Genomic DNA, 24,402 nt, shown 5'->3' with positions numbered 1-24,402 from the left:
ATGTGGAGATGGGGGATCCTCTAGTTTCGTGCCTGTGGATTGCTGACGGACCCCTTCCAGGAGCTTGGGTGTTGGCACTGGACAAAAGGGAGAGGTCATAATATATACCCCTCTGCACAGAGAGGGCAGGGGGCAGCACTGACAAGCAAGAGACCACCCTCCATCCTGAATGTGCAGCCAACCATGGGGCGAAGGTTTTGTAAACTTCTGATCCTCTGTGGATGGTGTGGTTTAATTCTTTTTCCTTTCCTATTCTGGGACTGCTTTTGGGTTGTCAGTTCCAGCTGAGTCTAGAAGTGGTAACACATAGCCCATTCGGCAGTTAGAAAGGGAGGAAGGATTTTTCACTCTGACACTTTTGTTCCTTTTTCCTGAAGGGAAATCAGGTCTCTCTCAGGGGTGGGTGGGGTGAAGATGGGGCGATATTATCTACTACGGTGCTTGCCTGCTCTCAAAGCTATAGGCAAGGCTTAAAGCTCAGAGGAAGGGACTCAAACTGCCTTTAGGAAGGAGGATGTGCATCTCACAGGGGTAGGGGGTGACTCTTGCAGGCTACAAATTTTATCCAACAAATGCTTACTAAGGCTCTTCCGAGGCATTATTCTTCATAAAGAGAGGTTGTTTGCCTAGCAGAAAAAAATCTGAATCAAGTCAGCGTTAGGGGAGCTGCCCCATATTGCCAAAACTGATTAATTTGCGAGATCACAGTATTAGTGCTATAGCAAGCAAAGTGACTAGCATCTTCTCAGAGTAAATGCTACTCACTCATTCATTCAATCATCATTAACTGAACATTTACTACATGTGTCCTGGGCACTGAGCTAGGAACTGGAGTATCAGTGGTGAACCAGATGGGCGTGCTTCCTGCTGTCTTAGAACTTAGGTTCTAGTTGCAGATAGAGACATTAGACAGATAAGCACACTAATAATCAAGTAGTTATTAAATAATTATAACCGTGATGAATTCTTTAGGGGAAAATACAAGGTCTTATGAGAAGGGACAATAGGGGAACCAAATCCATTGCAATGCCTTTGGCTGTAAGTAAGCAGGAAAGCCAGCTAACAGTGGCATCACATAAGTAGGGTTTTCTTCTTAACACAGGAGAAGTCCAGATTAGGCAGTTGCTGGCATTAGTCCTGTGACTTTTCACCCATAGGTCTGCAGCCTCTTGATTGTAGAAGGGCTACTGTGACATTCTGGAGGGGCTTACGTACCCTCCAGCCCACAACTTCTTTCTCTGCCACAAGTGGATTCAGCAGTCACAAAATTCCTTTCCCTGAAATCGTTCAGCACTGCCTTGCTCTCCCCTGGGATTTTAAGTGCAGATGACAGCATTGACAAATGCAGAAGTAGCGTTTGTGTAAGGCCTTGCATAACATTTAGGCATATTAAACCTTTTGATTCTTGAGTCAGTCCTATGAGAAAGACACAGCTGCTGTCAGATGAAGGGTAAGGCTCGGTTGACTTTCCCAGGAATGCACAGTCAGTGCTCCTTCAGTCAGCACTCCTCAGCTTGGGGGCGGGGTCCTGCTCAGCCAGGGTATTTTTTGGGTTTGGGATGCTGGAACAATCCTGATCCCTAAATGCCATGCATCCTCAAAGGGGCATGCAAGTGCCCAGAGGGTTTGCTGTCTGATATTTTTTCAGGAATCCTATTTTTTTTTTTTTGCTATTGTTGCTAACTTTCATTTTATTTGAAAATCAGAGAGAGAGAAAGTCTTCCACTGGATGTCTCACTTTCCACATGCTTACAACAGCCAAGGTTAGGTCAGGCCCAAGCCAGGAGCCTGAACCTTAATTAGGTCTCCCAAATGGGTGGTGGGCACACACATACTTGAGCCTCTCAACAAAAGGTAGAAGGTGTGCATCAACAAGAAGGTAGAACGGGAAGCAAAGCTGGGACTTTCACCAGACACTACAAATTGGGATGCAGACATACCAAACACGCCAAATGCTCAGGGGCTGAGCATTTACATAATCTCTCTGATGTTTTCTCACTGCTGTCAGTAGGAAGCCAGGCCAGCCTGAGAGAAAGAAGCCTTCTTCTGATAGCAAAGCCAGGATCTCACGGTGGAGCCTTTGGGAGCCTTCCTTGCCAAGATATAAAAACAGATATAGAAAAAGCATTTGCTGATGGAACCATGGCCTCATTTCCAGAAGACTCTGGAAACGTTGGTTTTAAATGTTTTTGAGTCACCCTCCCAGAACTCTGGCATGCGACCCAGGCAAAAAGCAGTGTTCTTATCACCCAGGAGAAATTAATGCATTTTAGGAGCAATGTTTCTCATGATAGTTTAAAAGGCAACCTCCCCCCAAATAGGGAGCCTGCTGATCACAGGTGACAGCATGTAGTGTGTGGCTGTCGCGGCAGAGGCAATGTCATTGGGGCCTTGGGTTATTCTACTCTCCTCACCTCCTCTTCTGTCTCTTGGATCTGAGGCTGCTGGGCTGGTGGAAGGTGCAGACAGAGTTGCTGGCTTGGGACTGTCCCCTGAGGTCAGGGCGGGCAAGAGGCCTGGAGACACACCAGCCCAAGGCTCTGCATCCTTGAGTTACACCAGTGCAAACAACAGCCCTGCAGCCTGTGCTGGAGACTGTGAAGTTGACACTGTTTACCAGATGTTCCAAGGTTTTATGAGCTTTAGGAGGCCTTCTGTTAAGTAACACTTAAAAAAAAGTGGAAAGTTTTTTTTTTTGTTTTATTTTTTTAAGGAAAAAAAAATGCTTTGGGTGAACCCTGCAGCACCTGTTTGCACAGCAGAGATCTGGCCGGCCGGGGCTGCTTCTGTGAGTGGCAGCCAGGGCAGAGCTAAATGGCAGGCAACCTGGTCCTGATTTTAAAGAGGCCAGAGACCACAGGCCTGAGCTCATGGAGGCAGAAACATATACCCCAACAGGGACCCAGATGTGCCCACATCTTTTTAATGCAATAAGTCTGCACCCAAAATGCTGGGTACAAATCATGCATTTTGGTAACCCCAACCAACATATTCTTTCCTTAGGCAAGAAATTACTATTTTTAAAAAATTTATCTGTTCACTTTTTTTTATCTGAAAGAGTTACAAAGAAAGAAGGAGAGACAGAGAAAGGGGAGGAAAATCTTCCACGTATTGATTGACTCCCCAGATGGCTACAATAGTCAGGGCTGAGACAGGCTGAAGCCAGGAGCCAAGTGCTCGATGCAGGTCTCCCACATTGGGAAGCTGGGGCCCCGAACACCTGGGCCATCTTCCTCTGCTTTTCTCAGGCCATTGAGCAGGGAGCTGGGTTGGAAGCAGAACAGCTAGCACATGATCTGGTGCCTACATGGGATGCCGGTGTTTGTATGTTGTCCTCAAGGCAAGGAATTATTTTATGAATTTAAAAAATGACCATCTAATTAATTTCCAGCATACATCCGAATTTTCAGATTGACTGGATTAAAGCGATGTCCATCTTCATCATGTTCTTTAACATGATACACGGGGAAGGGTAGCATCTTGGAGATGCCATGCAGCACAGTGAACAGGTAGCACTCTCAGAGAGACATGGCAGGTTCTGTGAAGAACATGGGGGAGGTCAGAACCATACAAAGTTACATAACTTGCAGAGGACGATGAAGCATGCACAGGGGAGCAGGACAGAGCTGTGTGCAGCCAGGTTGGGAAGAGGTTTGTGTGAGGGGGACGGGGTTTGAGCCATGGGCCAAATCACTGCCACATGAGAGACCCTGAGGAAGTGGGGCCGAAAAGGGTCATTGGATGAATCAAAAGCCACTTGAAATTCCCCGGGCCTCATTTGACCCAGGAGGATGGAATGGGGTGAGGCCATCTACTCTGGACTTATGCTCAGTACTGATAATGAGACACCAGGTAGACCGTGGTGGGTCTCCCCTGGGTGGTATGCCAGTGTGAAGGGGGCTGATCAGCAACAGGGCATCTCAGCCACACTCGGGGCAGCAAGAAAGGGGCAAGCTGGGGAAGTCACTGGCCAGGCAGGCACTGAACAGAAGCAGAATGGTTGGTTGTGTTGCAGCATGGTGCTGTCTTGGAGGGAACGCTGCACTAGCCCTGAGCCTTGTGTAGTCTAGGGCTATCTCCACTTGATGATCCTTGGGACTTTCTTGTTCACACTCCCTTGGACCAAGCGTTAGCTGCCATTCCTGGAGAGCATCCTTGGCAGTGGAGGGTGGGTGCTGGGGCCTGCTCTGCCTGTGAGCCAGGATGTGAGGATGAGCTGTCTGGTGCTGTTGCCACTGCCTGGCATGACTTCTTCCTTCATATGGCATCATCCAGGCATTGGAAGCTTGCTGGCTTGTGAAGAAGAGAGTTGATCTAAGCCATGGTCCTACGTGCATAGGCAGAGAAGCTGATGTACCAACTAAAGATGCCCGTAAGACTTTCCAGGCTCCTCCTTCAGGCACTGACACGTCTGGGTTGTACAGCTTCAGGGGTCACCTGCTGGACTTCCTATGTCACTGATTTCTCTCTGTACTGTGCTTTCACATCTGTAAAGAGGGGAACATTAGCCCAACTTTTCTACACAATGCCAGGATGGCTTTGAGTTGGAACCTAAATTCTTCAAGGACCCCTGCCTTCGATGAGAAAGATAATAAAGTCATGTGTGAATATCTCAATGTGCAGTGGGCTCTGCTGTGATAAAGACAGTCTATCGTCTCGCTCGTGACAGATCCTCCATGTCCAATGATTTGAAGAATTATGGCTGAGCCACCTTGCCCTCTTCTCTTTTTTATATCTAAGATTTAGTTATTTCACTGGAAAGGCAGATTTACAGAGAGAGGGACAGGTAGAAAGATCTTCTGTCCACTGTTTCATTCCCCGAATGATTGCAATGGCCAGAGCTGAGCTGATCCAAAGCCAGGAGCTTCTTCCAGGTCTCCCATGTGGGTGCAGGGTCCCAAGGCTTTGGACCATCCCTGAGTGCTTTCCTAGGCCACAAGCAGGGAGCTGGAAGGGAAGTGGAGCACCAGGACAGGAACCGGAACCCATAAGGGATTCCCACACATGCAAGGCAAGGACTTTAGACACTAGGCTAGTATGCCGGACCCCTTCCCTTCTTCTTTCTCTCTTGTCCTGAACAAAACTTGTTTTAAAACATATTTATTTGAAAGGCCAATTGTCAGAGAGAGAGAGAGATATTTCCTATCTGCTGGTTCATTAGGTATGAGCCAGGCCAAAGACAGGAGTCAGAAACTCCATCCTGATATCCCACATAACTGACAGGAGCCGAAGTCTTTGGACCATCTTCTGCCACTCTTCGGGGCACATCAGCAGACAGTTGGATCAGAAGAAGCAGAGCAGCTAGGACTCCAAAACACACTCCGATATGGGTGTCTTTTGGTGTAAGTTGGGTCCTGGCCAGCACTTGTCTAGGCAGCCACCTCTGGCATCCTTCCCTGACTCAGGTCTGAGCTCCTGTTTCTGGGGGCATCCCTGCCTGAACAAGGCCTGGCTTCATTGCCCAGACTGGAAGGTGGAGGGCAAGAGAGAGGAGAAGGCCTCAGAGTGGAAGAATCTGAACCTTCTGACTCAGGTCTTGTTACCTCTGTGGTTGCCCATGTGGGCAGGCATGGCCTCGGCCTTGGTGGCTGGCCTAGACACTTTGTAGGGGGTCAGGACTGCCCTTGTGGTCTGCTCATGGGACCTGGCTGTCACCCACGGGCAATTCATCTTGACCATGTCTGTGTCTGTGTGTATGGAAAACAACAGCCGCCTGTCAGCAGCCACAGCAACATGCACCCCAGCGAGCCCTTCCTTTCACTCATAGACCATGATAGGCAGACACGGGAAGGGGCACATGTTTTTCGCAGGTTATTGTGGGCCAGGCTCCAGCAAACACTTGGAGAGCACCTCAAACCTACAGATGAAGCCCAGGTTGATTTTATTGGGTGATTTCAGCACACCAAATATTTGTAGTCTAAAGAAACCGTAAAACGTGCTGGTGGTCCAGGAGCTTGGGGGAAGGGGGTTGTTACACGTTTGCACATATCTGAGACAACTTTGCGATTTGGTGACAGGCCCATTTGATCCCCTCACCCAGAAATAAGTAGAATCTGCCAAAGGAATAAAATTAAACGGCAATGGCCATGGATCCGTTTCCCCTGCTGGTCCTCTCTTCCCCTTATCTGGGAGGCCAGGTTTTTTTCCCCCCCACACCTCCCCGCTTCCTCTGCCTCCAGGCGCGACTTGTATTTAATTATGGCGGCTCAGAGGTTCTGCACTGAGCTGGAAGCCCCAGTGGCTTCCTCTCCACCCCTATGCTGCACTAAGGCGGCTCCCTGGCAACCATTATCCTCGCCATTTGTGTAGTCTGCGGCATGTGCGGGAGCAGGCTGATCGGTTTGCTTTAATTAAGCTTCAAAAGGCAGCCCGAGCCTCCCTCTTATCTCCAGTTTGCCCCATAATTCATCTTCCACGGTCCCTGCTGTAGGTGGGAAGAAGTCTGTGATCTCTCAAGGAGGTTGCAACCTTCCTGGTGTGGCCACGCCACAGCCGCCCCTTCGTGAGTGTTCGTGGCTCCGAACTTGCAGTTTCCACAACGGACATGACCGCCCAAGGTCTTTCTCACAGCCCTCCCTGGATGTTTGCACCACTGCTGCAAAGTTGGAAGGAAAGCTAGACCGGGAGTAGACCGAAGAACAAGGTGAGGCGGTGGTAGGTCCTGGCTGGTGCTGCCGACCCCACCGCCTTGACCTTTCTGACATCAGGCCTCGGACAGCCACACTTTTGTGTGCCCCCGCTCTCCTCTCTGCCCATGCTTTCGATTGGGTTTTCCTTCCACACCAACCCAGCACGGCGGTGGTGGCGGCTGGTCTTTGTCCCCAGCCGTCAGCGGATGGAGGGGCGCCGTCTGACGCGCTGCTCGGAGGAACATTCATAACCACGCACTCTTTATGTGGTCTCCCATTAATAAACAGGAATCCACCTTGCTAGCCCAGTGGGGAAACAACTCCTTTTCTCCCCCTCTCTCCTCTGTGTGCTGCTTCTCTGTGGAGGGTCCATGAATGGGGGCTTTGAGACGAGGCCCTGTCGTGGCCAGGTATCAAAGTGCTGCTCACACACTTGGGCCGACCGCATGCTGCCGTGTGGCCGCCCACTGTGCTCCCTCGCTGGCCGTCTGGCACCCACTGGCCCAGATGTGGGATGACCCAGTTTCCTTTCCGGGGATGAGGGCTGACCCCCCAAGAAGAAGGGGAGACCACCAGCGGACGTTCTCTACCCACCCAGAAAATGATCGTCAGTTAGATGCACCCATGGGCACTCTTGTTCGTGACATTTGTCTGCCACCCCAAGCCTTGTCTAGAAGAAAAAGCTCGTTTTGAAAGGGGTCTTTCCTGGCCTTGGCTGCCCTTTTTCTTTTCTTTTTTTTTTTTTTTAAGATTTATTTATTTTATTACAACGTCAGATATACAGAGAGGAGGAGAGACAGAGAGGAAGATCTTCCGTCCGATGATTCACTCCTCAAGTGCTGGCTGCCCTTTTTCTCTCCAACCCTCATATCCTTGGCTGTTGTCCTTGGATCTTGAGATCTAAGTCTCTTGGGTCTTGCTCCTCTGCTGCCTCACTGGGTGAGCCGCAGGGGTTGTCTGAACCAACTTAGAGACTGAAGGTTATGTGTAGGTCCCTCTGCGGGCCCTGGAGGGGTGTGAAAGGTTACGACACTTCTGAGAAGAGCTGAGTACAGGCAGTGCAAGACATGGTCCCAGGCACAAGAACCCAGGAACCAGAAGTGAATGTTCTGCTAGGCTTGGCGCTCGGGAGAGCGGTTCTGTGCAGGACAGGCATCTGCGCAGTCCTGGGCCTCCACTGGAGCTGTGCTGGGCAGGAATGTGGGCAGCTCACTGCCAAGTGTGCCTGAGCTGGGATGCTGTCCTGGGCAGCCAGCTTGGAGGACGGATGATGCAGCATAAATAAAGCCACTCTTTCTTCCTCCCTATCTTCTATCATCTCACCACCCCATGCACTCGGTCTGACCATCCACACCTTGCCACACAAAGATGTGCCAGGAAGAGGAAGGCATGACCACATGGGCTAGCATTCAGACAGGTTCAAAGTCATACTTGTTGTGCCATTCTCTTTGAGAGCTTCCCAGGAGAGCGCTTGCTCAACAGCTCTGGGTATTCAGACAACCTTAGGACAGGGGAAATGGAAAGGGACGAGCTAGGGCCATCTTCCTAAACACACACTGCTTTTCCCAGTTCAGGCTACTCAGGGGAGTCTGGCCATAAAATCAGTACTAAGTATCTAATGCTCTTTGATCTCCTGTCCCCTCATGCATGGGCTGGCTGGCTGGAGTCTGGAACAGTAGAGGGCCAATTAGTACTTAGTTCTCTCATGTACTCACACCTGCATGTGACGTGCACCTTAGGCTGCCAATGAATATGCTGAGACTCTGGGCTGCAAAGTGACCACACCAGGACCCAGAGTGTTGGTGGTTCCCGTACTGGGCTTTCTTGGTTGCTGCACAGGGGTCCTCCGGCCTAAGGAGGGGGGGAAGAGGAAGACATGTGCTGGCCTGCAGTGCCACTGGTCTGTTCTTAGCCCTGCTTGACTCTTATGTAGCCCCATCCCCTGTGGGGGAACCCTGTAGGAGTGAGGAATGAGGAGGAATGGATGGGAGAGAGTTCAGTGGCCACAGGGAATGTCTCTGGGAGTAGCATCTGGCACAAAGATCCTTTGCAACATGCAAAGCTCCCATGCTTGCAGTATACCCTGACACTGGATGTTGCTCACACATTGCCAACATTCCCAGGACGCTAAAAGGCCTCCTTCACTTTCTCCCAGGATTCAAGGGAAACAAATCCAGTCCTTCAATATGTGTTCAGGCCAGAGGGCAGTTGGGGTGCCACAGAAGGGAGCAAGATGCAGGGCCTTGTCATCTGGACATGAAGCCAGCCCTCTGGGAACTGGGAGGTGAGAGTCCCTAATGAGGGGCGAGAGAGGACTGAGAGAGGGACACAGGAGGGCATGGCTGTCAGTGAAGACAGGCACAGCCTACAGGAACAGCACTGTGGCTGGCTGTGCTTTGTCATGCTTAGGCTGTGGGGCCACAGGTCCTGCTGCTGGAGCTCTGAGGCTGTGCTCTTTGCCAAAGGCCAGGAGACTAGTTTTTATAGTGTCTATTGTGTAAGACATGATTCCTACCCTGGTCTGGAGTGAGCAACACGCAGAGTGCATGTATGTTCACATGCATATCACATGCATAGACATGCATGTGTGGACACACATGCACATATAGTGTACATGCATGTGCACCCATATACACACATGGAAGCACACATACACATGCACATATAGTGGTGCACACACAGATGTGCGCCTATGTACACATACATACACTGCACATGCATGCATGTGCACACATACACATGTGCACACACAAGTTAACCACGCATCTTGAGAGGAAGGTGCATTGCTGGGAGACAGGAGTGAGGGCAGGCTGGCGGGGACAGGAGAGGGAGGATGGGTGTGGGTGGCGAGGGAGAGTAGAAAGAACCACAGGGAACCTCAGCTTTGCTTTTGCTTGCCCTGCTTGGGTTCTTCCATCTGGGGAGGCAGAGGACTTGGAGCCTAACTAGAACTCTAGTGTGAGGGTGCCGTGGAGTGGCATTTGCTGATTGGTCCCTCTTGTGAAGCTGGCCAACAAGAGGTCAGATACATCGTCCCTGGAGACACCCCTCCCCTGCAGTGAGGAGAGGGGCCCGTGGAGGGGCTGACCTCCTTTGTCAGAGGAGGAACGTGGCGCTGGGTGCTGTTTGTCACAGTCTCCACAGTCACAGGACTGGTGTGGGGGGAGTGGGAGAGAGCTCTCGGGTGCACAATTGTGTGCACCAGTGTGTCCCTGATCTGGAGGAGGATGTGACACACACAGGCACTCAGCCACCGGGGGCACGCAGCTGTGGCTAGAACAAGAAGCATTCTTGGCCCTGCCTCATGGCGGCCCGAGCAGCTGTTTGGGTGTGTTCCCACATTCCGAGTGTGATGCTGACGTCGGGAAGCTTGGAGTGGGAATGAGCTCTGAGTTCCCTGGACCAGGGTTCTGCTCCCGTCATTCTGCTGTGCCCATACCCTGCCCTTCTGGGGTCGACAGCTCGCACAATACCCATCTCTCAGATCAGTCCAGGTGGCAGAAACAGATTTCCCAGCCAAGGACTCCAAAGTTACATTGGCTTGGATCAATGGAAACTTTATGCTAAACTAAAGCTAGGAGGAGTTGCAGGTGCAGGAGAGTGGAGACAGCAGAGAGGAAGGGACTAGGGACAGAAAGGAAAGAGATGGGAAGGGGTCCGTCCCCAGCCATGACTTCATACTGATAAGACACAGAAGGAGGAAAAGGATCTGGCTGCATTGGGAAAAAGAAAAGGAGGATCAGCGGCAGAATAATCTTTGAAAATTGTAAAGAAAGGCAGGCCAGGAAAATGCTTCAAGGCCTTCCAAAAGACTTCCCAGTTCATCGGACTCATGCCCACTAATAGAAGACATAGGAAAAGAGATACAGGAAACACATGACCACCAAGAAGGTCTGTACTCTGTACTAAAGTGCATTTCCCCCCTTGTGTTGTGTCTTTAATCCAGACTTAAAACACTCAATTTATTTGTGATGAGTAAACCTCATCCCATAGCCGTGAGCATCAACATTCGTTTGCCCATTTTATGTAAGGTGAACCACAGCACAAATGTCTGGAAGAAGATGTTCCTTGAGTCTGCTAAGGAGAGCAGCCTGTTGGGTTTCAGAAAAGCCAGACTCAGATACTCTGCACCTCAAATATAAAGAGCGAAGGAGGCAGATGACTGGCCAGGAAAGAGAAAGGGTCTGTTAGCTTACAGTACATAAGTAATGAAGATATCTAATACAAAATGCCATGAAAAATATTCAAGGTAAAAAATTTTAAAAAATCATAGTTTAAGGGCAGATGCCGGCTGGGACACCATGTCTGGCTATTTTTCTGATTTTCTGTTTCCTAACAATGTGTCCCGTGCAAGGTACTAATGATGGCTCTGGTGGTGGGGTCACCAGATCTACCTGGGAGACCTGGATTGAGCTCCTGGCTGCCAGTTTACACTTGCCTTTGGAGGCATTTGGGGGAAGTGAAGCAGTGGGAGCTCAAATACATAACTAAATAACATTTAAAATAAAATGCCAGTTTCCATAAAAAAGGACCAAAAGTCATCAAAATTTGACTTTTTTAAACATCAGTTTATTCTCTTGTTTTGGTTTTATAAGAACAGCTATTCAAAATTTTTTTTCCAGAACTGGCAGGGGTGGAGTGACAAAGGGGATGAAAAAGAAAATTATCTTCCTCATCTGGGTTGAGAGAGTCTCTGAAAACATTCATTGGTTTTATCTCAGGACAACAGGGCTTGTGAGAGCTGCGTGGCGACCCTGGGAAGCAGGTCTGGCAGGTGGCACAGAGTGGAGGACAGTAGGACAGCCTGGGTCCTGAGCAGCACGGGACTGCAAAACTGCCTGCAGTTGTCCCCATTCAGAGCCACTCTTGCTGTGCAGGACTGGGGGGGCCACACTCCTCAGCCAGCTCCTGCTTCTAGTTGGGACAGTCCTTCCCAAGGTAGGCATTGCCCAGTGATGTGAGGACAGAGGGCCTTCTGGCTCTGTGGCTTTAGGGCATGGGGAGTTCTGTTGCCTTCAGTGCCTGGCTCAGCTTCGTCTGTATCCTTGCTCCTGTGATCCCAAGCGTGCCAGCCATTCTAGCTGCATTGATAAAAGGCTTGCTTCTTTGCCAAATGTTGACTGAGCATGTGTACCTCGATGTTTGGTTGGCAGCTGACAATCACAGAGGCTTTCCGCTTCTGCTGCCAGCAGTTCCATGTCGGGCTGGGCTCCCCAGACACTGACCTTCCCCATTCCAACACGGGCTGGGTTTTGAAGCCCAGGATCTTTTCAAGGATGTCACTGATCTGAGCGCTACTCCCTTCACCATCCTGACTCTGAAGATGATGATCAGTGATCCTTGGAAGAGACTGATCCAAGCTGGTCTCCTTTGGCATGTAATGGGCAGACAAATTACACAGCAAATTGTAATTGATCCACTGCATTTGAGTAATTCAGATGAGTTGTCAGCAACAATAAAACTGAAGTGATTGGTCTGCCTACCTATTGCAGCCCAGTTTACTGGGGCCTTTGCGGGGGGAGGGATGGTCCTCAGAGCTCTTCAGACGTTGTAAATCTGGGTAGTGCTCCCCCCTATTCTTCCCTGTGCCCCTTCTCATCACCTCTCTGCTCCCGTTTTCCAGATAATCCAAATAGCAAAGCCATTGACACCATCCAGGATTGTTTAACTTCTGAAGGGAGCAGGAGGAAGACTGGCCGAGAACTTTCTGTGATACTTTGCATTCTGCCCCCCACCCCCCAGCTCCTCTGCACTGGTGATGGTGTGGAGGAAGAACCGGGTGGGGTGTGGGTGGGCTCTTCTCAAACTTCACCCTGAGTTACTCAGCTGGGAGGTGCTTTTCACGGTATCCCAGAGGGGAGGGGTAACCTCTGTGAGCTCTTCCATGTGTCACAAAGTGTATCACATTGTCTCACACCAGATCTTGAGAAAAAAAATCCACAGAAGTCAGGAAATTCCTGACCAATGTTCTCACTTCACCCTCTGCTAACCCTGTTTAGAGCAAAGGTAGGGTCAGGCTGGAGGGAGAATCAAAGCTCATCGGTGGCTTCTGCTTGCCTGTGCCAGGGCAGAGGGGTCTTGGTTCAAGACAGAGACTCCGTCCCCAGCCCCCTTGATCAGGGGCAGCCAGTGCTGGTCTCTCGTCATTCCAGACTTTCATGCATTTTTGCCCAAAGTACCCCTCCCCTCTACATTCTCCATATCCATGGCTCTGTTTCCTCATGGGGGAAAGCAGCATCTCTCCACTTTTGGACCAAGCAAGATGCCCAAGCCCCCCCCTTCCAATTGATGGGGCCATATTTAGCATTGGGGTTGCTCAGTTGAGCTCTGCATGTAATTGAGGCTGGCACAAAAGGTTATCATTACGGAGAATGGCATAAAACGCAGAGAAGGGAAAGCTTGGACCCAAATTAGAAACAATTTTGCAAGGAAGAGCAGCAGTGGCAAGGCTGGGAGGTCTGGTCTCAGAAGAATTCTTAGGACAAAGGACTGGGCATGACAAGACATTGGGGAGCCATCTCTGGACCAACAATCCTTAGGACTTTTTTTTTTTTAAAGATTTATTATTTATTTTATTACAGCCAGATATACACAGAGGAGGAGAGACAGAGAGGAAGATCTTCCATCCGATGATTCACTCCCCAAGTGAGCCGCAACGGGCGATGCTCGCCGATGCGATGCCGGGAACCTGGAACCTCTTCCGGGTCTCCCACGCGGGTGCAGGGACCCAAAGCTTTGGGCCGTCCTCAACTGCTTTCCCAGGCCACAAGCAGGGAGCTGGATGGGAAGTGGAGCTGCCGGGATTAGAACTGGCGCCCATATGGGATCCCGGGACGTTCAAGGCGAGGACTTTAGCCGCTAGGCCACGCCGCCGGGCCCTATCCTTAGGACTTTTTGCAGGGCAGTTATGGCTGTGAATGGTGGCCGACATGAGGGCAGGGGCTGCTCCATGGAATTCCCAGAGCAGCAGGCTCACCCAGTCCACTGGTATGTCTAGGGCTGCATGTGGCCACTTTGTACCTGGAGACAATAGAGGGTCCTGATGGATCCTGGGTTATTTCTGCTCTGTACCAAACTTCCTGAATATCCTTGTCCAAAGACCAGGCCACTTACTGCTCTGGGAGATGGAACCATTGATTTCCCTCCTTTCCAGATGGGACATCCCTGCCACTGCTTCCCTCTTTAGAGCAGATCAAGCCTGATGGTGCCATGGTGCAAACTCAGAGTTGCCTATTCTGATTGATCTGCCCACTTGCCATACCTGGCTCCCCGCAGAACTGTGGAACCTGTGGTATGATTAGGGACCCATGCCAGCCCTGAATATCTGGGCACAGAGCTGCCCTCTGCCAGGCAGGGTCACCACTCTGCCTGGCCCCTCCTGGCCGCCACTGCCTCTGTCTGCTGTTAACTCATATGGAGCTGGCAGTGTGGGGTTCCAGTTGCTCCCTCAGCCCCTTGCCAGACTGTCTCTCTCGCTTGCATTCTTGGAGACAGCCCAGCTCCATGTGACCCCAGGGTTCTAATATCCTCGGGTTCCTTCAGACTACCCAGCTGGCTCCACTCTGGGCTTCCTGGCCTTGTTAAAAGCCAGATGCCATCATTTACAACCTGGCACTTTCCATCAAGTTCATCAGGCAGTCTGTTTTTATTTTATTTTATGTTTAACAAGGGGATGGCCTCTTTGGTGGAGCTCTTCCTCTGGGGTAGGAGGAGGGTCTGGGCTGTGCTATCTCACCGCTTTTTTGTAATGGATTATAAAAGAGCCATGAAATTCAAAGGTGAGTTACCCTCCAGGAGGAGAGATTAAATGAGTTCATCTGGGCATGGTTCAACTCTGCGAGCAGCATCGCTCAGGAACATAATCTATTTTGGATTTCCCTTCATCGGCCAAGGCAGCTGTGGTGTGGGAATAGCTTTCTCGGCTTGCCTCTTTCTTTCTCCATGCTGCAGGAATATCCATGCCAAAGACTATGGGTTGTATAAACAGCTCTTTGAGACATCACATAAAAATATGATATATCGCCACATGCGGCTCCTTGCAGATTGGGTGTGTTCACAGAGATGCATAGAGATATCTTTCACACCCTATAAGTAAAATGCAGCCAATTTGGAAATGACCAGAGCAGCCCTGCCTGAGCAGCAAAGCTTGGCTTGGGCCTTAACAAACAACCCCATAAAACCTATGCTTACTTTTATTGAATGGTGATGTGGGGAAGGCCGAGGGTGGCCAACCCCAGTGGCGCTGGAGCCAGCATCTCAAGGCATTGTCAAAAAGTCATAAAGTCAAAGTGCAGCTTTTTCTTGCTGAAATTCCTAGAAAAAAAATAATAATAGCTTCTAATACTGGTTGGCTGGACTTCACTCCGCTGTTCCTTTCTGCTGCAGCTCACTGCAGCTCGTGCAACGTCCAAGATGTTACTTTTACATTTGGTCTCCTGGCCTCCAGCTTCAGCCCTTCACTGCAGCCTCCATGGGACCAGCTGCCAGAGTAATCTTAACAATACAAGTCTAATCAATCACTCTCCTACTTAAAATCCTTTGATGGCTTCCCATTGCCTGTTGAAGTTCAATGTCTTCAGTCTAGTAGACAAGCTCCCCTGCCTTCTGTCCTTGTGATCCCTGGAGCCATTTTAGGAAAGCCTGCAGCTAGTACACTCTGCATTCCAGTCATTTCTGTCTGTTTAAGTCTCCTGCTTTCGCATGTTCCCTGCACCTGCAGTGTCCTACGGACTTGAGATGGTGTTAGAAGTGTCTGTTGAATAGGATGAGAGAGATAGAAAGTTGACGTGGCAAGATGGGGTGGCTAGAGTAAGACTCTTGAGCTGGTGATCTTGGGCAAAGACTGAAGAGGATGAGAGACATAGCCAAGTGCTTACCTCCAGGAACAGCATCCCAGGCATGAGGGAAGAGATAGAGTTGTCTCTACCTTCCTGGGGCAGGGGTAGGGTCCTCTGGCTAAGGACCAGGAAGCTCTTGGTCTGTATTCACACCCCATGTGCCTGTGAGGATGCATTGTGCTGAGAAGCCAGCTGCTTGGCTGTAAAATGCTGGAAGGGTGGCAGCAATCTTGCTTACAAAAGCAGAGTGATCCTAATAGTAGTTCTTCAGCTATCAGATTCTAGGACTTCTTTTTCTCCAACCTGCAAGCACACATGGAGGTTTTCACGGTTTCAGAGGATGACTGAAAAATGACATCCTTGAGGATGCATTCATCCTTGAGGTGTAGGACTGGGCCAGTGATTTCCCTTCTGAGGGCCTTCTTGGTGTGTCTAACCCACACCTGATCTGTAACTTTCTCAGCAGCCACTTAACTCTATCAGTTCTTCTCTATTCCCATTTCATGGATGTTTATGGAAAAGTCATGGATAGATTTCCTTTCAAGTGCTTGGGGGGAAAATTGTGAATCAGGATGTCATTCTCTTTTGATTATGGTACATATACTCAATATGAAACTGCACTTTCACCGTTAACATTTTTGTCTTTTAGTGGAGAAGTAAAGAGGGGAGAGAAGTAGAGGACTCTCTGATCTGTGGGTTCACTTCACAAATGCTTGCTAAGGCCAAGGCTGGGCTGAGCCAGAGGCACCAGGTTTCCCAAGGGGGGGGGGGGGTGACAGGAACCTGACCACTTGCGTCACCACTACTACCTCCCAGGGTTTGCATTATTGGGAAGCTGTATTCAGGAGCCAGAGTGGGGTTGTTGAACTGAAGTACTGCACTATGAGACATGACTCCTAACTGGTGTATTAACCACTAGGCCAAACCCTTGCCCTGTTCTCACCATTTTTAAAAGGAAGGTCTGTGGCATTAGGTTCGTTCACAGTGTTGGGGAAGTATTCTATCTTCAGAGCTTCCCCATCCTTCTCCACTGAAACTGTGTGTCCATTACACATGAACTCTCCCACCCCCAACCCCTGGCACCCACCATTCTACTTTCTGTGCCTGTACTGTGTGCGTTAGCTTTGGTGACCACCTTGCCATCACTCAGCATAATGTCTTCACAGATACAGATAGTGTTTCTCCAAATGCCTTCATTTTTGAGGTCCATCCATTATACAGACAGACTGCATGTTTCACAATGGCCAAGAGGTGGGAGGGAGCTGTGTGTTCATCAATTAAGAAAGGATGGATGACATGCACAGGTGTACAGATGCCTACCTGTACTTCTTTAGCTCCTTCTTTGTATGTATACTTTGAGCAAGAGTGCCTTCCAACTGCTTGAATGTATCTGGCATGGCTGCCCTCTCCTTTGCAAGTGAGTTTGTTTGATTACCTTACTGGGTGATGAATGCTATTTCCCAATAGCTCAACCCTAAGCCACATGAAAGATAGGGGCTGGATGCTTTATATAGAGGTGAAGGGGATGCTACCCACACCCCTGGAAGGCAAGGGTTGCCCCAGGGTTGGACCTTCTAATCCTCAGCTCACAGAGGTCTGGCACACACCCTGGCCAGGGCTCCTGGGCACCTTTTTGGCGAGTCAGGTGCTTTCAGCTATAACAGAGCCTGGATGTAGCTGAGACCATGATCTCAGCAGCCCCTGGGCCAGCACTTAAATGAGAACAAAAGAGATGCAAATTGAATAAAAGATTTCTATATACAAGAACTCACAAAGTTTCAAAACAGAAGAGGTCAAACTATGACAGAATGGAATCATCATGGGTGAGCACAGGAATTGGGGTGGAAGCAAACATGGAGGAAGACAGGTCTTGCCAGCCTTGGGTTTTCTTTAGAGCACATCAATGCTGGGAGTCTCGGTTTGTCCACCAGCAAGTGGGTTTGGGGTCATTGTTGGGATAAAATGAGAAAATACAGGAATCATCTAAGCTGAGCAGTCCTAGTCTTCTTTGGGAATTCCATAGTGTCTTAAAAACCAGTTTTTTTTTTTTTAACCCTGCCTGGGTTTCACTTTTGCTACTCAAGTGCCATCCAAGTGGGTGATCACAGGCCTGGAGTGTGGTGGACCCTGCGCATCGGCCAGCCTCCCTTCTCAGCCCTTCTTTCCAGGCCTTTGGCATTAGCTACCTTGCTTCCTATCCCAGTCCTGCGCAGGCAAGCAGGGGATCTAACATCGCTCAGCTTCAGTCTCCTCAGGGGGATGAGAGTTCACTCATGGTTTCCCATCAAAAAATAAAAATAGAAGACTAAAGCATCGGCATGGAGTTATTAAGTGCTCTATACATGTTGTCTCTTCCTGTGAGTACAGTCAATGTCAAGTTAAGAATCTCAGCCCTTCTTATCCCCCTTCCTCTCCACACGCTAAATCCAAGAACCCCACCCTCCCCTTCCCTGTAGGGGTTGGCCCATTTCAGCTCCCCTGCTGAGAGAGCCACATTCATGGGTGAGAACTTGGGATCAGACTGAGTCAGAGGTATTTGTAGACTTGACTCACTAGGTCTTAAAACTGTTAAGATTGCCCTGTGGGTCTCATGACGTTCCTGGAAAAATAAAAGAAGTGAATATTATCGGGCTGAGTTCATCACACGCTCAAGCCCTGCCTTTTGTGTGCTGCTTGCTCTGAAGACAGCGGGCCGCCCGCCACCCAACCAAGTGCCGAGAGGTTTGCTTCTCCTGTAGACAGAACGCATCATCCTCTTCCCACGGGGCTTTGCCGCCTCCAGTCCCCCACGGCCACGGAGTTTCCCTTCCCTCCAGGGGTGTGTCAGGGCTGAGCTATACTGGAGGGCTGGGTGTAGGCCAGGAGGGGGCCACCCAACCTCCAGAGAACAAGAAAGGGAAAGTTCCTTTCTGGAGGCAGGACTTTAGGAGACCTAAGCTGAAGCAGTAGTGAGTGAGGCAGGACACCCACTTGGCTGATGCCTTCTTGCTCACCTGCCTTACATATCCTTGCTTTTGGGATGCCCCACGGATTCCAAGTGCCATCTGTCTCTGGAATGTCCACACCGCAGCACCACTGCTGCCAAAGTTGCCCTCATTTTGCAGTTTCTTACCTGCAATTACAACCTCCTAATTTCTCTCTATCTGTCCCATCATTTCCACTGCACCCCTCAAACCTGCCACAGGTGAATGTTTTAAAATACGAAACTAGGAGGCCACATTGTGGTATAACCGGTAGTCACCTGGAATGCCAATATCCCTTATGGACGCTGGTGTGTGTCCCAGTTGCTCCACTTCTGATCCTCTTCCTTGTTAATGGCCTGAGAAAAGTTGTGGAAGATGGCTCAAGTGTTTGGGCTCTTGACAGCCATGTGGGAGACCTCCAGGGAAGCACGTGGCTCCTGGTTCGTGGCTTTGATGTGGCCCAAGTCTGGCTGCTGTGATTATCTGGGGAGTGAACCAGCAGATGAAACTTCTGTATATGTGTACCAGTGTGCATGTGTGTGTGCATGCAAGCATGTGTGTTTGTTACTCTGCCTTTCAAAAACAAATACATAAATCTTTACAAGAAAAAACTTCCACAAAATACATAACTGAACATGATTCTCTCAAAGTCTTTACAAAGCTTTTCATTTCACTTAGGATAATGAAAACGTCATAGCAAATGTGACAAGGCCAAATGTGTCAAATACCTAACTTTTAATGGATATAATTTTGTTTTCTTCCAAGGAGAGTCAATTGTTAAACTAGACAGAATCAACATACAACTCCTCAGAGTCACTGAGGACTCAGGCTACTTTACTGCTCTGCTACATCACCTTTAGGATGTTGTTTCTATTGCATGAATCAAGAGGGATGCTTGAGCTCCAGCCTTTGCAATCAAATCCTAAGCCACAGGAAGAAGGAACTGCATGAAGTATTTCTACCTTGCATCCTTCTGTGCTGCTTTTAGTCACATGGCTAAGGCTAGTTTCAAGAGAGTGTAGAAAAGATCATTTTTACTCTAATGACCATGGCCCAGCTTTTAGAAAAAGAGAAGGCAGAGGGAGAAGAATGGATATTGGCTGACAGTTGGCAGGTTGTATCACATCCTTATCCGATGGTCCCTTTTTCTTAAAGCCTCATCTTGCCCCAGGCTCGCTTTTCCCTTGCTCTCCGCTTTAGTGCGCTAGGATTTCTCATGGAGTCTACCTATTTGCAACATACCTTCCAGTCAGAGAGCCTGCTCACATATAAACACCCTCCCCTCCCTGCCTAAGTAATTGTACACCTTCAGAGCTCTATTCAGACCTTCTGTTTGAGAAGGGGTTCCCATTTTTCACGTGTCTGATTTGTAACATGCAGATTGCCGTGCCCTTGCAATTGCATATTTGGTGTGTGCAAGTATTGGATTCTTTTTCTCTACCCCAAGATGAGGGCAGGGTTTAGGTCTGTTTTTGCATACTATGGACCTTCCAACCTAGCAAGCTATAGGCAGCAGAAGTCAGGTCAAAGAATTTCCTGGAACAAGTGTGCTTTCACAGACTGGGAGAGCAGGCAGCACATGGCCTCATCTGTTCCTTCAGGTGGGAACCCTGTCTGGCTCAGCTGTGTCCCCAGAACCTACTACATCATGGTACATGGTAGGCCCTCAATACATACTTGCTCCATGCCCAGGAAGAAGAGGTACCATTCTTCTTCTCGGTTCTGCTCTTTGCTGTGGCACTAAGCGGCTACTCCCTTTTTCTCATTGGTCTCCATGGCCACATTTTGGTGCAAACAATAGAAAAGAATCCGTCTAGCTCTGAAGTTCTGGGAGGATGCTTAGCTCATCTGGTGCTTGAATGTCCTCATCTATGAAACAAGATGGAAATGTTGACTTCTTCAAAGGTTCCCAAAGCAAAAAATAGGAGACACAGCTAAATGGTGAATGTCAGTTAAACAAGGAATCCTTTTGTGGCACAAGTCCACCGCAAAGTATCACACGGGCACCACTGGTCACGGACCACTTGATGGCCTGAGGACACACAGGTGGATTAGCTTGTTGCATTTGGAGTTGTTTCTGGACATAAGATGATGTATGGCATCATGTCTATAAGTACTTATTGAGAAGACTGTTTAGCTCCTGGTAATGCAGCAGAAAATGAAATAAGCAATGTCCCTGCTTTCATCAGGCTGACATTTTGGTTAGTAATCATAGCAAATGCCTACATTATCAGATCACACTCAAAACACTCATGAAATAGGGAGGGAAAGAGAGACTGTGTCAGGGACGGTGGAGGGAATTAGGCGACCTGATGAACTGAGGTCTGTGCACCTCCAGGGCTGTGCAGCAAGCTCCTGGCGATGCCGAACACTGATCAGTACAAGCCCTGGACCAACTCAAAGATAAAATGCGCACCTGCTAGAAGGGAAGAGCTCAGGAAAACATCTAGCTCTCGTTTCAGCTGAAGCAGGGCTGTGGCCAAGTTTGATATCCAGGAGGAAGTTACAGGTAGCGATGTCTGTGTGAAAAATGTGTGTTTCTCAGTTTGATTCACCTCTCCAGCTGGGATAAGTCCTGGAAACTCTCATTTGGGGTGGAGTGTTTTCTTCCTTAAGGCATCCCTCTGGCAAGCTGGTGCTCCTCCATTTGGGACTCAGCCTGGGTTTGTTCAGCTCACGGCAGCCCAGAGAATTCAGGGTCATCTCTGTCACAAGCTTCGTGATCGTACTGGTTTCTAGGTTGCTTCGTTACTCCTGGTCACTCTGGCTTCCCTGATCCTAAATCCTGTGTTTCATTGCCAAGTTTGTGTATTTCCCCACGCTTTGCTGCTCCAAGTGTGTTCCTCAGATCAGCAGAATTGGTATCACTGGGAGCTGTTAAGAAAGTCAGGGCCCTAGGGCTCCAGTCCCGATCTGCCATTTCCCAGGGGAAGGTTTGGGAAAACCCAGAGCATTCTATGTGTTTGCCTCTTTTCATTTGACACATCTGACTTCTGTGACAACGTACACAGAGGTTCTGATGTGCTACAAGCATGGCACATGTGAAGCTCATTAATATCTTTCCTAAGGCAAACCAGAACAGTTTATGGACTTTTACATTTTAAAAAAGTTGTCTTATTTTTTATTTATTTATTTTTAAAAATTTATTTATTTTTATTGGAAAGTCAGATATACAGAGAGAAGGAGAGACAGAGAGGAAGATCTTCCATCCACTGATTCACTCCCCAAGTGGCTGCAACAGCCAGTGCTGTGCCGATCTGAAGCTAGAAGCCAGGAGCTTCTTCTAGGTCTCCTACATGGGTGTAGGGTCCCAAGGCTTTGGGCCATCCTCTACTGCTTTTCCAGGCCACAAGCAGGGAGCTGGAAGGGAAGCAAGGCCTCTGGGACACAAACCGGTGTCCATATGAGATCTTGGTGTGTGAAAGGCGAGGACTTTAGCCACTAGGTTACCTTGCTGGACCCTACTTAAAAATTTTTTTTTAAATTATTTTCAACTCCTAGTAGCTCTGCTTTTAGAAGTGTCTGTGATTCTTGGTTTACAAAGGATTATCACAGAATCCTGGGAGATTTCACCTGGGTGGAGAAGAGGCAGCTCTGTAAAAGTCAACAGCAGGAACTGGAAATGTCTACCAGGGAAGTTCTCGGGCTCCCTGACAGCTTCTCCAGGGTTGTCACATGACGCCTTGCTGCCTCTCTGGTTCCATCAGACGTGACCTACAACCACACAAACTGCCTACCCGCACTTCTGGGGTCTGAGAGCTCCGTGGGTCATTGGAGTTGGGACAGCTGAGGGATGGTGCACCCGCTGCCGAGGGCTCCTGAGCCCCAACCAGACGCCAGCTGTGGGAGCAGCTCATCCGCGACACGGATGCACACGTGTTCATGGGCGGTGGCCCCTTATATGTTTACTCCCGGTCTCTTTCATCGAGTCAGCTCACCCCAACATAATAAGCCAAGTACTCAGCAGCTTCTGCCTTTTGAAAAGATTCCCCAGAGGGTGGGGCCTTAAGGGTGGACCCCAGCACGGACAATGCAAAGAACCCAGCCTAGACGTGGGGCTGGAACGATGAGCGGGGTTTCAGAGACTTGGCTCAGGGAAGGCCCAGAACCACGTACAGTGTGAGCACGAACCCTTTCTCAGAGGTGGCAACCAGGCTGGCTGAGGCAGCCCAGCTGAGGTCTTTTGCATTGATGTGGATCCTTTGATCCGAGGTTGGGAAACTTTGCTTCCCTGCCAGTCACAAAGAGCTGCAGCAGCACAGTTTCTACTGGGAGGCAAGAGGGATTAGGGGAGAACTCAACAAGGTAGGTTTGCAGAGCAGCTTCCAGCGCGTCAGGTGCAGCCTGCTGTGGACTCAGGTGGAGCCGGAAGAGATGTGTCCTCGAGGGGCTGACACATCCCCAAGCCCAACCTGACTGTTTGCATGGGAAAACAAAACTAAGTCCTCAAGGAGGGACCAGGCTTGTCCAAGATCCTAGCCAGGGCCTTTGCTGGTGCAATACTAAGGCCTGTGGATTCCAGGTCTTGAATTCCTGCACCTTCATCCTGAGATGCTGGCTTTGCTGGTGTGGGCAAGGGGTACGTGTGACACCTCTGTTTCTGAGGGTATCAGGGAAGAATTCTGTCCCAGCCTTCACCTTCCCTCCTTGGCCAGATCACTTGGGGATAAGCCGCAGCTGGGTCCCCTAACCTTGAGACACTTTCCTGGTCCCTGGACTGCCCCACAGGCTGCCTTCTGATGCCACTCCCAGTTCCCACGTTACAACCTAGTGCACCTGCTTTGTTCTTGAGACTGACTACTCACACAGGCCCCTTTTCCTGGCCGGACTGCCAGGTCCCTAGTGGTGGTGATGGTGGGCGGGGGGCAGCCTATAAATCCCCTCTCCTTGGTTTTCCTAGGTGCCTAGGGCAGAGCTGGGCACCCTGATGTGCACGACTACCCGAGTGACCCCTCTCCTCTTTCTTCCCTGACAGATTCAGAGCCCAGTACTTTGGACTCCCAGTCTTCCACCACCCTGTTCCTCTCTTCCGAGGAGCCGGGTCCCTCCACTGCTGCCCTGCCATCGCCAGCCTCCTCCTGTGAGCCCCAGGCCTTTTCCCCGGGCCCCGCTGCCTCCGCAGGGCTGCCCCCGCTGCTGCCGCCCCCAGCGCTGCCCGCCGCCACTGCACCCCCTGGCCCGGGCGCCCCACGGCGCGGCGGCCTCTACGCTGTCGTCGCCACCTCCCCGGAGGCGCCCGCGCGCCTTGACTGGCTGCCGGGCTGCCCCTCGGCTTCCTCTCCGGCCGGCGTCCGGGCGGAGGAGTCGGAGCGGCTGGCGCCGGCCCAGGGCGCCGAGAGGGGCCGCAGTGGCTTGCCGCGCCGGGGAGCAGCGGCCAGGGAGGAGGTCACCGAGGACCCGGGCGCCTCTCCGCCGCCCTGCGCCCCGCCAGCCGCTGCCGCCGTCACCGCGAGTTTGGAAGCCAATGTTGGGGACATCCTGGTGGAGCTGCGGACGATGAACGGCCACTTGGACGTCATAGCCAGGGCACTCACTAAACTGGCCTCGTCTCTGGGTCCCTCACCCCCGCCACAGGCCCTGCCGGATGCACCGGACGCCAATTAAGGGCGCTCAGCTTGGGCGAGACCGGGCGATCCGGGACAAAGGAACTCTCCTTACCCGCTGGTGCTGCACAATCAACCCGGAGGACTCAGCCAGGAATGGACATCACCTTGCATGTGAGCCCGGAAGGAAGGCCAGGCCGGTGCTGCCACACCTTCGACGACGGCTCTCTTGTCCTTCCAATGCTGCTTGTCACAGCCTCAGGTCGGCGGGGGCTGGGGGATCCATCTCTTATATCCCACCCCCTGAGAATTCCGGTACAGGTGCAGGTGGGCTGGCTCTCGCTTGATCCCTGAGCGGAGGTCAGGGCAGCTCCAGGCTGAGTCGTGGATGGCATGAACCAGTGTTTGGTGACTTGCACAATTTCCTTTT

At 50.4% G+C, this 24,402-nt stretch overlaps 1 protein-coding gene across 2 annotated transcripts in view; it reads left to right on the top strand.

Annotated features, from left to right (window-relative positions):
• Positions 1-24,142, top strand: part of RUNX2 (RUNX family transcription factor 2) — a 316,951-nt gene extending 292,809 nt beyond the window's left edge. For both annotated transcript variants that reach the window (XM_058662327.1, XM_058662319.1), the window contains one exon: positions 23,405-24,142. In XM_058662327.1, coding sequence (XP_058518310.1) covers positions 23,405-24,033 — 629 coding nt within the window. In that variant the 3' untranslated portion in view covers positions 24,034-24,142. The remainder of the gene's footprint in view (positions 1-23,404) is intronic.
• Positions 24,143-24,402: the final 260 nt, after the last annotated feature.

This window comes from Ochotona princeps, chromosome 1 (genome assembly GCF_030435755.1).
Source record: "Ochotona princeps isolate mOchPri1 chromosome 1, mOchPri1.hap1, whole genome shotgun sequence".
Lineage (NCBI taxonomy): Eukaryota > Metazoa > Chordata > Mammalia > Lagomorpha > Ochotonidae > Ochotona > Ochotona princeps.
Note: the sequence above shows the minus strand (reverse complement) of the source record. Positions and strands in the feature narration are given on the sequence as shown.